General features: G+C 36.6%; 1 protein-coding gene across 1 annotated transcript; it reads left to right on the top strand.

Moving 5' to 3' along the window:
• The first annotated feature begins 6,714 nt into the window (after positions 1 to 6,714).
• LOC130713242 (uncharacterized) lies at positions 6,715 to 8,910 on the top strand. Its single transcript, XM_057563028.1, has 3 exons — positions 6,715 to 6,888; positions 7,250 to 7,708; positions 8,365 to 8,910. The coding sequence occupies exons 1-3, from the start codon at positions 6,715 to 6,717 to the stop codon at positions 8,908 to 8,910; spliced, it is 1,179 nt and encodes a 392-aa protein (XP_057419011.1).
• The last annotated feature ends 4,077 nt before the right edge of the window (positions 8,911 to 12,987 follow it).

Below are 12,987 nucleotides of genomic sequence, written 5' to 3'. Positions count from 1 at the left end.
AGGATGAAGGTTGTGCTGCCTGATATAGTGTGTGAGTCCCAGAGTGCTTTTGTGCCTAATCTTCTGATCACTGATAATGCCTTGGTTGCTTATGAGTGCTTTCATTACATGAAGAAGAAGGCTACGGGACATCAGGGGACTATGGCTCTCAAGCTTGATATGTCGAAGGCCTATGATCGAGTGGAGTGGGATTTCCTTGAGCAGACTATTGCAAAGATGGGGTTTCCGGATCATTGGGTCTCTCTCATCATGGGATGTGTTCGCACTGTCTCTTTCTCAGTCATGCTGAATGGCAGACCTACTTCGTCATTTCGTCCGCAGAGAGGGCTTCGACAGGGTGATCCTTTGTCTCCTTACCTGTTTATTCTCTGTGGGGAAGTTTTGTCAGCTATGTTGTCTAACGCGTGCGCGGCTTCCAGTTTACATGGGTTGAGGGTGGCTCCTGGGGCACCGGTGATATCCCATCTGTTTTTTGCTGATGACAGTGTTATTTTTACTCGTGCTTCCAGGGAGGAAGCGGCTATGGTTTTGTCTATTCTTGCTTTCTATGAGGACTCTTCAGGTCAGAAGATTAACTTGGACAAGTCTCAGCTTTCCTTGAGCCGAGATGTGCCTACTACCAGATCTATTGAGCTATCGAGGCTGTTGAGTATGAAGGCAGTGGAGAGCTTTGACAAGTACTTGGGTCTTCCGACGATTATGGGGCGATCAAAGAAACAGGTTTTTTCTTTTGTGAAGGAGCGAGTTTGGAAGAAGTTAAAGGGTTGGAAGGAGCGTGCTCTCTCGAGAGCAGGCAGGGAGGTGCTTGTGAAGGCGGTGGCCCAAGCGATCCCTACATATGTTATGAGCTGCTTTGCTTTGCCTGGATCTTTGTGTGATGAGGTTGAGCGGATGATTAATCGTTTCTATTGGGGTGGTGATGTCGCAAAGCGTGGTTTGAATTGGGCTCGTTGGGACCGTCTTGCACAACCCAAGGATCATGGGGGTCTTGGTTTTCGCTCATTCAAATCCTTTAATATAGCTTTGTTGGCTAAGCAATGGTGGCGTCTTATGAAGAATGATGGATCCTTGCTAGCACGTGTTTATCAAGCTTGTTATCATAAAAGATTGCCTTTGTCTGCTGCAAAGTTGGGCTCGCGGCCAAGCTTTACTTGGTCTAGCATTTTTGGTGCAAAGTGGGTAGTTGAGAGAGGAGGATATTGGCGCGTTGGTTCTGGTCGTAGAATACGTATTTGGGATGATTCTTGGGTCCCTTCGAGTACTGGATACAAGCTCTATTCTGGTCGTCAGTATCAGCAACAGTTCACGCATGTTGCGGATTTAATTGATGAGCAGCGAGGTGTGTGGAATACTCACTTGGTTAAGAATTGTTTCTCTGCCTATGAAGCCTCGTTGGTGCTAAGTATTCCACTCTCCCACTCGATGGTTCATGATGTGTTCGTGTGGGGCGGAACAGATGACGGAAAGTACACCACAAAGTCAGCCTATGATTTTATTATGCAGTTTCGTGCAGGGTCAGTTCCTTCCTCATCTGATGTTGGTGTTCCGCCTGGGTTTTGGAACCTGTTATGGTCTTCAAAGGCTCTTCCGAGGTGCAAAGAGATGGTGTGGAGGGCGTGCACGGGGGCGTTGCCGTCGCGACGATCGCTGGCTCGCCGGGGTATGTCCATTGATGTGGCTTGTCCGTTCTGTGATATTCAGGTAGAGTCTTCAGTTCATGCTCTTTTGGACTGTCCTGAGGTTCGTTGCATTTGGTTTGGATCCTCTTTATCGGTGATGCCGCCGTATGATGTGGTAGGGACTGCTTCTCTTTGGGCGTGGCTCTACCAATTTTTTAAGCTCAAGGATGATGCACTTACTGAGCAAATCATTACGCTGCTGTGGGCTATATGGTCACGTAGGAACAAGTGGGTTTTCGAGCAAGTGAAACTGTCCCCGGAGCAGACTTGGCGCTTGGCCTCTTCGGTTCGTGTGGTGATGGCCACTGATGCGGGTCCACTACAGAATGGTGCTCGAGCTGGGAACGAGAGAGCTCGCATGGCTGCATGGAAGCCACCTCCAACAGGGGTGGTGAAGGTGAACACAGATGTCTCTCTTTCAGGATCTGGTGAGTGTGGTATGGGACTCGTTGCTAGAGATTCTCGAGGTCGGGTGCTTGCTTCAGCTGCTGCTCGACAATTTCATTCTCTCACTATTGCTGTGGCTGAAGGTATCGCTGTCAAATGGGCAATTAGGTTGGCTTTGGATTTGGGCTTTAAGGATGTGGTCTTTGAAACTGATAACATGCAAGTTGTTGGTGCATGGTCTACGTTTTCCTCTAATTTTTCGTATTTAGCGTCGGTAGTGTCGGATTGCGTAGCTTTGTCATCTAGTTTTAGTTCTTTTAGTTTGAGTCATGTTTGTCGCGGTGCGAATAAGGCCGCTGATTTTATGGCAAAATATGCCTTGTCTGGTCAATGTTTTGTTTGGATAGGTGATGCTCCTTATGCTTTAGAGGGCATTCTATCCATGGATGTTGCTGCTATTTCTTCTTAATGAATTTGACCGTTTATCAAAAAAAAAAAAAATTCCTTACTTAATTTTGTGAATAAAAAAGTATTACAAAATGCCACGTAGGCTAATGGCATCAAAAATTTGACAGAATAGAGAGGATGGACAAATATTAGTGTCGTTTTAATAAGTGGGGGACTCATAATGCTATTTTTTTAGTTTAGGGATGTATTCCGCACAAAAGTGATAAGTGGGGGACCAAAAGTGCAATTAAGCCATGTTAAATAATGTTTGAGGTATTTGCTGCCTAACATGTAAATGGTGTTATTCTAAATCCTGGTATGTATAAAGCCTTTCACCTAATAAATTAGTACTTGAATCTACATTTGTTTATGATACATATTATGGTGTTTCCTTCCCTTCTGATTATAAGAGCATCTCCAATATAAGGTTGCTAGTTATGTTGCTTAAACACTATTTTGGTGGCCCAAACTGACAAATAGGATTTAAGTAATCCAAGCAGAATTCGTTACAACCACAATTGCTTATTTTATTTGGGTCTCACTATACCTCATATATTTATATTATTTCATGGTCATGACATTACTCAAATTCATAAATGAAAGATAAAATATAATTTTTAATAAAAAACAGAAGGAAGATAATAAGTAACTGTTGCTTAAATAAGTAACCGTTGCTTAAATGGTGTCCAAATTAAGCAATGTTATTTAAGTGCTCCAACTGGATTAAACAATCCCATGAGATGCTCTAATGTTCACTTTTAGAGTTTTAGATTTGGTTTGTGCTTTTAGGCTTAAAGCATGTGTGCGCACTGTGCATAGATTTCTATTGTAGATAGAAACTCCACTTTCTTTTTCTATTCTTTTTTGGTCAATAACCTCACTTTCTTGAACTTTGTGAAATATTGTTAGGAAAGTGAAAGTGTTTCAACAAGATGTTAAGCAGAGTGGTAGCAGCAGCGGCCCATCTCACTCAAGGCCCAAAAGAGAGATCAAATACAAGGCCTTTGTCTGAAGCTAAATGGGCCCAAGTGCTAGGAAATAGGTTTTTTTAAATAGGTTAAGAAGTAGAACTATTACATGTAACAAATTGAGATTTTTTTTTTATATATAAATGTTAGTGGTTAGTTGTTAGTAAGTTAAAAAATCCCTTCAAATTTCTCTTTCCGGATTCGAACCCTGGATCTTTCCCTCCCCAACCCTTTATTGCTTAATTTCCCTTTTCCTTTCCTCTACTAGTGTTTTGCTTGGTACGATTTTCCCCTCTACCAGAGTTTAAAAGTGTTACATCCTTTCACTTTTTTTTTGATACATCAAAAATATAAATTGCACCCGCCAGGAATCAATCCCTGGACCTCCCTTACCCAACACATATGTCCCCCAACTCCTACCACTTGAATTATCCAATATAATTAAGATTTTATAGAATATAATTTCAAAAAAAAAAAGGATTTTATAGAATATAATGTCTTACATAAAAAACCACCTTGAAATTTGAAATTAAAATTTATGATTCTAAAGGCACAACATAAAGGGAAATAGGAAATTTGGCATTTTTCGGGCCTACAATCATGATGCAATAATAAACTTTTAGATTATTATTTAAAATTTATGTTTAGCAAATAATATGAAAAATAAGTAACTACCTTTCCGAGACCATTAACCAAAATCAATTACATATTAACTCATCATAACTTTCAAAAAAAAACCCATCATAAATAATATTTAAAGAATTTAATGATATACATAAAAAAAACATCAATGTAAATTTTTTAATTTTGATATCATCATTCTACCGTTACTCCTTAATACGAAATTGGAAAGTAGCAATTTATTAATTGGATGCATAAAACTTTATAATATATGGAAATACAAATATTAGTTACCAAAATAATTTCTTTTCCTCCTGTAACCAAAAAAAAAAGTTACCAAAATAATTTGAAAATTAGTATTTAATTGGAATGAATTTCAAAAAAAAAGTATTTAATTGGAATGATTATTTTTAATTAACCAAATTATTATATTAATATATTATACTTTAATTCCTTTTTAAAACTTTTGGAGAAAGATAAAAAATTATGTGCTTTCTATTTGTATGAATTTGTAGAATATATGCCTGTATATGTATATACTATATGCTCCTCACAAAAAAAAATTTAAAAATAAAATCAAGCTTCCCTTAAATATTTTGAATTTCGAAATTAAGTTTATTTGAGTTCCAAAATTTATGGATCAATTATTTACGTATTTTCTAGAATTGTTAAATTAAGTTTATTTGATTTCCAAAACTTATGGATCAATTCTTCACGTAATTTTTTTAATTTTAAAATGTAGTACTGGTTCAGCTTTGCAAATCATATCTTTTGATTTTCATGAGCAAAAGATTTGATCCTTTAAAATTTTGGCTTAATTGCACTTTTGGTCCCTCATGTATAACCATTGTGTGATTTGAATCCCTCATGTTTAAAACGAGCGATTTTGATCCCTCAAGTTTTAATTTGTGAAAATTAGATCATTCCGTTAGAAGGACATCCAATTGCTTACAGAATATGCTGACATGTCACTCACTAATGATGTGGATCTGATCACATATGCCACTGGATGCCATGTAAGTAAATAAATAAATTTTATAAAGAATTATAATTTATTTTACTTCAAATCATTAATCCCCATCTCCGTAAAAAAAAAAAATCCCCATCTCCGTCAAGAACAACATGAACAAACCCATTATAGATTCAAAAGCAACAACACTTCCAGAAATTAAAAAATTGAATCATTTTCTTCAACCAATCAACAACCTGCACCCACCACAAAGAACCCATAAATCCAGAAAGGGGGAGGGTATAAAAATCCAAAAACCCATAAGTCTTGCTGTGAGAATCCTTGTGCAATTTTTCCTGTTTGGTAAATCACAATTTTATTGAAGGGATTCCCGTATAAAGGGGGAAGAAAGAAAAGGGGAAACGTGGAATATGCAGCAGATCTCCTTCCTTGTCTTCGATTCACCACCTCAACCTTTAATCCCAGTTTTGAGCCTTCCTCAATTAGATCTAGACCACACCCACCAAGCCACCACCATCGAAACCCAGTTCCCAGAGAAGAAGCGATGAAAGAAAATCAAGAACAAACTACGCACACTCAAACGCAACTAGTACAGGCCAGGGAGAGAATGTTCACTCATCTCAGATCTAAGGAGGAGAAAAAGAAGATAAGAGGTTGAGAAGAGAGTGGAGGTGATACAGTCGTGGATTGATTGTGTTGGTTTGAGGTTGGCTATGTTGAAGAGAATAAAATTGCAGTTAGATCAGATTAGTGGAAAATCATATTTCGTTGTGATTTAATTTTAATTTGGTTGTTGAATTAATATTTTTTATTTCTTTTTTTTATTTACGTATGTGTCATAACAGGTGGTATAAGTAGTAAAGTGGGGCAAAGAAAGGTTAAGGTGATGTAAATAGCAGTGCCACATAAGAAAGTTCCGTTAAATTTTGGACGGCAACTTAACGGAGGGACCCAATTTTCACAAATTGAAACATGAGGGAGTAAAATTGCTCGTTTTAAACATGAGGGAGGCAAATTGCACATAGGTGAAAGATCAGGGAGCAAATGTGCAATTAAGCCTAAAATTTTCCACATAGCTATGCACCTGGTCAAATTGTGTTTTACCTCTTCAACTCAAAAAAGGAGGCAAATTCAAAATTTAATATTTTCATTAATTTTCAATTACAATCTTTATTATAAAAATATCAGTATCACAATACAGTGTTAACTGTTAACGCTCTTTCAACTAAAATTTCTCCCTCTTCACGCTCTTCCACACCAAACTTCTCGTGTTTTTCTCCCATCTTTTCCGCCTGTATCTTTACTTTAAATCTTCTTATCTAATATAGCTCTAACAAAGCTAGACACTCCATACAGACATGACACATCAGTAAGTTTATATATATATATATATGTGATTTGATTTGATAGAAAAATATGAAGAGAAGAAGAAAAAAAATGAGATTAATATAGGGTATCTTAAGAGTTTGAAAATCTTGAGAATTTATATATACACACAAATAATCATATTATATTATTACACACAAATAAAATCTCGTGTGTGTGTATATACACACAAAAAGAATGACATGTTCTTATGTGATTCAGGATGAAAATGAAGAATCATAAGGAAGAAGTGCAACTACTACCAGACTGGTCGAAGATGTCAACAGAGGTGTTGGAGCAAGTTTGCAAGCTTCTGACGATTCCAAATCAAGCTCGATTCATTTCTGTGTGCAAGAGTTGGCTTTCTGCTGACACCTCCAAGAAATCCTACCATTGGATCCCTGACGCACCATGGCTTGTCAATGACGACTTCACAAGTACTCAATTTAAGGTAATGAATCTTGATTTTTAAACATCGTAACTATAAATACACACCACATACATCACATTTTTCTCCCTATATCTCTTATCATCATATCATATCATATATCACAAACAATAATACTATATTCGTAACTTGTATTTCATTTCTTTAGCTCCTAAATCAAATGATTCCATATCAATGTAGTAACCATGTATACTTATAATTATCTAATCCATGCACACCAGGTATATCAATTAACATGCAATATTTTATTAGTGCAACGAGCGAGACACAACATACTAGTTATATCAATCACATACATCTCTTCTCTTTTTCTCTATCATATTATTTTGGTATAGTTGGGTATCTACTAAATATTGTCATTTAGGTCATAAGCACCACAGACAAGCAAGCCTACAATATTTACAAACCCTTTAGCCCTTTTCAAAACACCTCAATTGTAGGGTCCTCAAAAGGGTGGTTGATCCTCAGATCCGATCAAAGCCTCTTCATCCTCAATCTCTTCTCGAAGCTTCGCCTCGACCTTCCTCCTATTAGAACGATGTCATGTTTACTTTGTTCCAAGGGTGATGATTGCTTTGACATGCACACACCCGTAGCTTTTACAATTTCCATGTGTCCCAACATGAACCCCACCTTAGTCGCAGTAGTCACTTACAAGGGTGACCTTGGGTGGTGCAAGGTGGGAGACACTAAATGGAAAGGTTATCACACAAGTGACAAGTTCTACTCCAACGTGGCTTTTCATGATAACAAGCTTTATGCCGTACAACGAGGTGGTTTGAAGGTGAACATGTTCAAGTATGATAATGGAGTGCTCGTTCAGGTTAGTGAAGAATTTTGTCTATTTAATTAAAAAATAGTATTAAGTAATAATATATTTGTGTTGAAAACAAGTATGAGACTGAAATTATTATGTTTGAGAATCGTATTTTTAGAAATACATTTCAATAAGGTTTAGTAATAAATATATTTGATTAGAATTTAGGTGGTTGATAAATAAGTTTATATTGAATAATTGTTTTTTGAAAATATATTGAATAACTTATAGCTTAATATTTTATTTCTTTTAAATTCAATAATTTAATAAAATTATTCTATTACCCCATTTTTTTTTAGGATTTGTCTCTCAACCACTAACCTGCATATAGTATACTTTATAATTTATTTTACCTATTCCATTATTTATAACGATTTATAATTTAAAGAAAATGTATGATCCTTAAAAAAATTCCTAGAATTTAAATTAACTAAAACAATAAAATAATAATCCATTTAAAAATATTTTAATAGAAAAAATATTCTCTCTAAAAACTTATATAAATAACCATTTTATATTATTTGACATTTTACGGCTATAACAAAGGTTGTATTCAGCCCCTTTTTTTTGTTCATTACATCCTCCAATTACTTTTGTAGATTTTCTTTAACATATGTTAAAGTTGCACTTCTTTACTAGTTTTGTTGATTCCCACTTTGCAGGTTGGTAGTGTGGAATCCACTAACCCAATTGAACATATTCCTAATCTATCAAGAACCATTAGGTCCTATTCCATGACCCTTTACTTGGCAGAGTGTGGAGGAAAGGTTTATGTTGTGAAAAGATTCTCTGATGACACCAAATTTCACACACCAACTATAGACTTTGTTATGTTTGTGGTGGAAGAAAACTGTACGACGCCTCAGTTGGTGAAGGTGGAGAATTTGGATGATCATGTTTTGTTTGTGGATAATCTCAACATTGAATGTCTTGATGCAAAGTACTGTCTAAATTTTCAGCGTGGCAGCGTGTATTTCACTAGCTATTATGAAAACTCCTACACTACTGAAGTGGGAGTGTTTTCAATTTTAGATAGAACTATACATAAGATTCCTCTCACTAACCTCCAGATGCACTCTCCATCCTCAATTTGGATGATGCCCAGGTTTTCATTTGAATGTGATTGTGAAGTGTGCACCTCTGCACCGTGGTTTAGGCCCAGGCGGTTGAGGAAAAGACATATGCTGCGTAAAATCAATGTTGCGTGATTAGTGTTTGGATCTTGTAAGACTTGGCTATTTTATAATATTTTTATTAATATATATATATATATATATTATTCGTTCTTCTCATAAACTTGATATCCATTCAATAAATTTGTTTTTCTGTTAAAAAAATATGATTGGTTGTTTTCATTATCATAATGATGATATGCGTGGATTATGTGAATTTTGACTGTGATAATATTGATGGAATAATATTACGAAGTATTTTCTTGAGAAAAAATACTCATATGACGTGGTAAGATATTGTGGCGTGGCAAAATTTGTAATCCAAACCTAGAGTGCGGGTGTGGGGCGCGCATATCATCTCCAATATTTTATTTTTGTTTACATTCCGTAGTTTAATAAAAATATTCTATTAGCCCTATTATTCTTAGGATATTGCCACTCAATCATTGACCCGCATATAGTATATTTTACCAATTACCATTATATAATTTGTTATAACTATTATGCTATTTCTAATGATTCATTTGAAATTAAAGAAAATGTATGATGTTTAAATAAAATTTCTTTGAATTCAAATTAGCTATAATAATAGATTAATTATCATTTAAAAACTTTTTTTATTGAAAAAAAAAATTATTTCTAAAAGTTTATTTACAAAAGTCAGTATTTGACAACTTACAGCTATATCAAAAATATATTTAAATGTTGTATTCACTCTCCTAATTTTTTTTTTCACATAACATCCCCCAATTACCTTTGTAGTTTTTTTAACATGTGTTAATGTTTCACTCCCTTTTCTAGTTTTATTTGTTCCCTCTTTTCAAGTTGGTAATGTGGAATCCAATAATCCAATTGAACATATTTCTAATCTATCAAGACCAGATCCTATTTCATGATTGTTTACTTGGTGGAGTGTAGAGGAAAGGTTTTTTATGTGAAGAGATTCTCTCATGACACCAAATTTCACACAACAACTATAAACTATGTTATTTTTGCATGGAAGAAAGCATCACCACTGAAGGTATGAAAAACGGTAGAAAGGGGGGGGGTTTGAATAACGTTTTCAGAACAAAACTTCCACCTTAAAGATTTTGACAAATCTTTTGAGAACTTAAGTGCTAAAGATAAGAGATAGAAAAGCACACAAGGATTTTATCCTGGTTCACTTGATAAATCACTCAAGCTACTCCAGTCCACCCGTTAAGGTGATTTCTTCCTTCTTAGAATGAAGGCAATCCACTAATCAGGTAAGAGTTACAACTGCACTTGAAACCTACAAGTGACTAACAATTACACTGACTTAGCTCACACTAAGATTCACTCTCTTAGTCTTCTCTAGGATCCGATCAACCTTGATCTCCTAAAGGCAAACTATACAACTGTATATGAAGTTCTTGTTTACAAAGAAAGTGCTTCTAAAAAGCTTATAGTAAACACAATGAATTTCAAGATGAAAGAAAGCTTAGAATATTTTGAATATGTCTTGCGCGTGTATGTTGCTTCTACTTAGTTTCTTCGCCGCTTCTTTCAATCTTCAGCCTTTATATATACTCCAAGGATTAGGGTTGAGCGTTGCATGGGAAATGCTACCGTTGGAGGCAGTTCTGGAAAATCCAGCTTCTGCTGTGGCTGAGAACGTTAGGTAGGTCGTCAGGAAGGTACACTTGCTTTTGTACTTGGATAGCGACTTGACCTTTTAACCTAGGAGACTTCTGATCAGGGGAATACTTCATATTGGAACTTGTGAAGCCGGTTGATCAGAGTCAGAGGGAAAGCACAGATCCTCTGACCATTGTATCTTCTGATTCTGAACTCAGAGGGAAGAACATGGCCTTCAGAGTTTCTTGCTTCTGGACTTCAGAGTTTCCACTATTCAGCTTCTGGATCTTCAGAGTCTTCTACACCATCAGAACATCTGAACCTTCAGTGTTTCTTGGTTATCAGAACTTCTGGATCTTCAGAGCTTCTAGCGACTGAGTCCACATCAGAGTTTGTATAGCTTCAGAACTTCTGAAGCTTTTCCACTGTTCATACTGAACATGGTGAATGCGAAAGCGTTGCTTGGGTCACTCTTTATACACAGTGCTTCTGATTTGTGTGAGATTGAGTTGAGGTCAGAGCCTGTAAATAGCACACTCAGAAAAACACGTTAGAGTACCACAATTGTTCATATCAAAAGGTTAACTTGTAATCATCAAAACATAGAGTTGTACTACTAGATCAAAATTTGATCTTACAATCTCCCCCTTTTTGATGATGACAAAACTAAGATTTTTGATGAACAATTCTTAAACATTAAACTGAATTCACTCAGAGTTTAGAGATATAGAATAATACTTATCCTGATGTGAATAGTTTATCTTGCTCATTCTGAATTCAAGTCACTGCTTGATTCTGAGCTTAGCTCCCCCTGAATCTAATACTTGATGAAAACGTTAGTAAAGTCTAGATTCTGAGCTAAAAAATATAAGAGTTCAGAGTGAAAAGCTTATGACATAGATGAAAAACGAATAATCAGAGCGCATAAGTGATCAGAGTCATGGACAAGGTATCAGAGTCTTGGGTATCAGAGCCAACTTATAATCACTTCAGAAGAAGTGAAATGTATTCCTTGTATTTGCCCAGTGACACATCTATGGTCATGAAGGTGGAACTCTTAAATTCTCCAAAAGAAAAATAAATCACACTAACACATCTTACACATCAAAAACTGGGTTTACTCCCCCTTTTTGTCATAAGCAAAAAGCTTGGGGTGTGAAAAACTTAGCTTGAAGTACAAGGTACTCCCCCTCAGAGAAGGTCTAAGTTTAAAGAAAATGAAAACGATGTAAGAATCAGAGTTAGGCGAAAATAAATAGAAGAGTTAATGCAAGGGATGAACGTTTACCACCGGTCAAGTGAGTAAATAGAAGGGTCAGTTACCAAGAACTTAACCTCGAGAAACTGTAATAGCATTAACTTTCAGAGAGAAAGTGAAGCCTATAAAAAGCGTTGGAGAGAAAGGTAAGCTTCACACCTCGAATAATTTTCAGTAAGAAAAAAAATGGCATCATACAACGTAGCACTAGAAGAGCTGAGGAAGAAGGCCTTTGAAGAGGACTTGTTCCTGAACATCAGGCATCCAGAGGGTGCAACGACCATCGCGGAGCTGACACGGACACTGCTGGAAGAGGACCTGCGTCCAGAGTTGGAGAGAGACCTGAAGGAATTTCTTGCCTTCGTGGAGGAGGTGCAAGAACTCAGCCGGCTTGAACTCAAGCTGCTGGAAGAAAAAGAAATCTTGGAAAAGAAGCTCAGGACTTCAGAAGAGATTCTGGAGAAAGATGAGCTAAAGGTCAGACTCAACAACATCCAGCATGTACTGGAGCGTCTGGAGAAGGATAGGTCAGAGCAGCGCCAGGAGTGCAGAAGAATGAGGAGGGATCCTCCATTCTAGATTATATGATGTAAAGAAATATGGTGTAAACATAGAACAATGAATAAAAAAAGACTTTTGCAAACATATGTGACATAAGTATATAGATATATATGCATATATAATCACAAACGAACAAAAGAGAATAAATAAATAAAAAGAAACAGAGTTTAACAAAAGGAAAACAAAGTTAACGAAAAAGAAGAAAAAAAAGAGATCCTAAAAACTAAGGTTTGTCAGTGCGTCGCAGAAGTTCCATCATCATTTGCTTCATCTCAATCAGCATGGATTCATGAGTGTCAAGACGTTGTTCCATGATGTCGAGTCTGGATGAGCTTGTCTGAGTAGAGCTGGAAGGAACAGTCTGAGCAGCTTGAGGATCTGGAATGGAAGCAGAAGCAGCAGGAGTAAACACAACTGGTGCAAGTCGCTCTGCCTCAGCCTCAGCTTCAAGACGCTCTGCCTCAAGTCTGGCTTGTTCAGCCTGAGCTGCTGCTTGACGTGCAGCTTCTTCTGCTTGTTCTTTCTTTCTCTTGGCTTCTTCAATAGCTTCAAGAAGCTTATTTCTCTGTTCTAGTTCATGAAGAGCCACCCTCCTAGCAAGCCTTTGCTTTGCAGCCTCAATGCTCTGACTGCCCTCTGCATGCAGGAGCTGCATCATAATTGGAACTTGAGCCACTAGCCAAGTGCTCAGATTG

Source organism: Lotus japonicus, chromosome 4 (assembly GCF_012489685.1).
Source record: "Lotus japonicus ecotype B-129 chromosome 4, LjGifu_v1.2".
Classification (NCBI taxonomy): domain Eukaryota; kingdom Viridiplantae; phylum Streptophyta; class Magnoliopsida; order Fabales; family Fabaceae; genus Lotus; species Lotus japonicus.
This window is presented reverse-complemented; position numbering and strand designations above follow the sequence as displayed.

What these genes read in the sequence shown, in the direction of transcription:
- LOC130713242 (XM_057563028.1), top strand. Translation starts at nt 6,715, where the DNA reads ATGTCAACAGAGGTGTTGGAGCAAGTTTGCAAGCTTCTGACGATTCCA. An exon ending in TCACAAGTACTCAATTTAAG is followed by an intron (nt 6,889 to 7,249) that starts GTAATGAATCTT and finishes ATTGTCATTTAG; the next exon opens with GTCATAAGCACCACAGACAA. An exon ending in ATAATGGAGTGCTCGTTCAG is followed by an intron (nt 7,709 to 8,364) that starts GTTAGTGAAGAA and finishes CCCACTTTGCAG; the next exon opens with GTTGGTAGTGTGGAATCCAC.